Source organism: Hippocampus comes, unplaced genomic scaffold (assembly GCF_001891065.2).
Source record: "Hippocampus comes isolate QL1 unplaced genomic scaffold, H_comes_QL1_v1.1 scaffold190, whole genome shotgun sequence".
NCBI classification, from domain to species: Eukaryota; Metazoa; Chordata; class Actinopteri; order Syngnathiformes; family Syngnathidae; genus Hippocampus; species Hippocampus comes.
Genome location: NW_017805121.1, coordinates 288,642 through 289,953, shown reverse-complemented (window position 1 = coordinate 289,953; position 1,312 = coordinate 288,642). Strand labels below are relative to the sequence as shown.

Sequence of the window (1,312 nt, the reverse complement as noted above, 5' to 3'; positions counted from 1 at the left end):
GGGCAAGGAGGCGGCATGCACGCGGGTCATGCCGCCATGCGCTACCTTGTTCCACCAGCCCCGTTGCGGCGCTACCCGCCGTGACCGGAGGCGCCGAGGCCGGCGCGGCGGACTGCCTGCCGCCCACTGTCCGCACCCGAGCGCGCACGCACGCAGGTGGGAAAGAGAGGAGGACGAGAAGGAAATGAGCGCGGCGCGAAGCGGGAGGACAAAGACACTCCAACGTCCGAGCGCAGAGCGCGCCGCCACGTTGGAGTGACGCGCCAAACAACCAAGGCGCTGGCTCGCTCGCTCGCTCGGGTCAAAACTGTCGGAGCGAGCGAGCGATGTAACCGGAAGCGCTCACTTTCTTGTCGCAAAAAACCTCAAGGGGTCAACATGAGGGCAAGCGGTGACGAGCAAAGCGAGCGATGACAACGCTCGCGCTGCGCCTGGCAACACGCGGGCGATACCGATGCGAGGCATCCTGTCAAAAGGCGCGCCTTCACAATCAAGAATCAGAATCATTCGCTTTACATCGAGCGTATCCGCTAAATGTTCGTTTCTCCACCTGGTTGCTCGTCAGCTCTCCCTCCGCAAAACTGCAGCCGGTCCCTCTCAGAAAGTCTCTTTCGTTCACATCTGAGGGAGTGTGTGGAGCGGACCAATTGGCTGGAGATGATTTCCTCCGGCAAATATTGGTTTTGGTTTTCGTACGCTTTGATTTTTTTTGCCAGGTTGTCAGGCGTGCGCTCAAGTGAAGCCGAGCGTACCTTGAAGATATGGCCCGAACGCATTGGCAGACGTCGAACGTCCGCGCGACGACAAGACACAAGTCGGAGCCGTTCGAGCGAAGCCGCTCGAACGGCTTTTACCGCATCGAGGTTCAAATTTGCAGTCGACGTCGTCTTCACTCACGATTTCACAGCCATAAATGCGCATGTGTGGGCACGCTGACATTTTGCCGTTGCGGCGTTTCCGCCGACGAGCGGCGGGATCGGCCTCCCAAACGGAGACCGGATCCTCTCCAAGGCCAAAGGCTAATCTGCTCTCTGAGAACGAGTCCGGCTCACGGCGCGGTGCGTGGAGGAGGAGGAGGAGGAGGAGACTTACCGGAGAAATTGCGAGAGACCAGCATGGTGGTGAGGATGGCGCCCTGGGTGGGAAACAAAAGCAAAGCCAGGGTCAGGGAGAGAAAGAGGAAAAACAAGCATCGCGCACGTGCCGCGTCTTTCCTGCGGCGCGACTCAGAACAAAGAAAACAACCGCAAAGAAAGCCTGCGAGTGGGGCGGTGAAAAATGGACACAAATATTCCATTTATGTGGGGGGGGG

General features: G+C 59.0%; 1 protein-coding gene across 1 annotated transcript in view; it reads right to left on the bottom strand.

The window, feature by feature from the left end:
* The window catches only part of LOC109513440 (calcium/calmodulin-dependent protein kinase type II subunit delta-like), a 17,395-nt gene that overhangs the window by 5,826 nt on the left and 10,257 nt on the right, over positions 1-1,312 (bottom strand). The window contains exon 12 of the mRNA XM_019865929.1: positions 1,093-1,257. Coding sequence (XP_019721488.1) covers positions 1,093-1,257 — 165 coding nt within the window. The remainder of the gene's footprint in view (positions 1-1,092; positions 1,258-1,312) is intronic.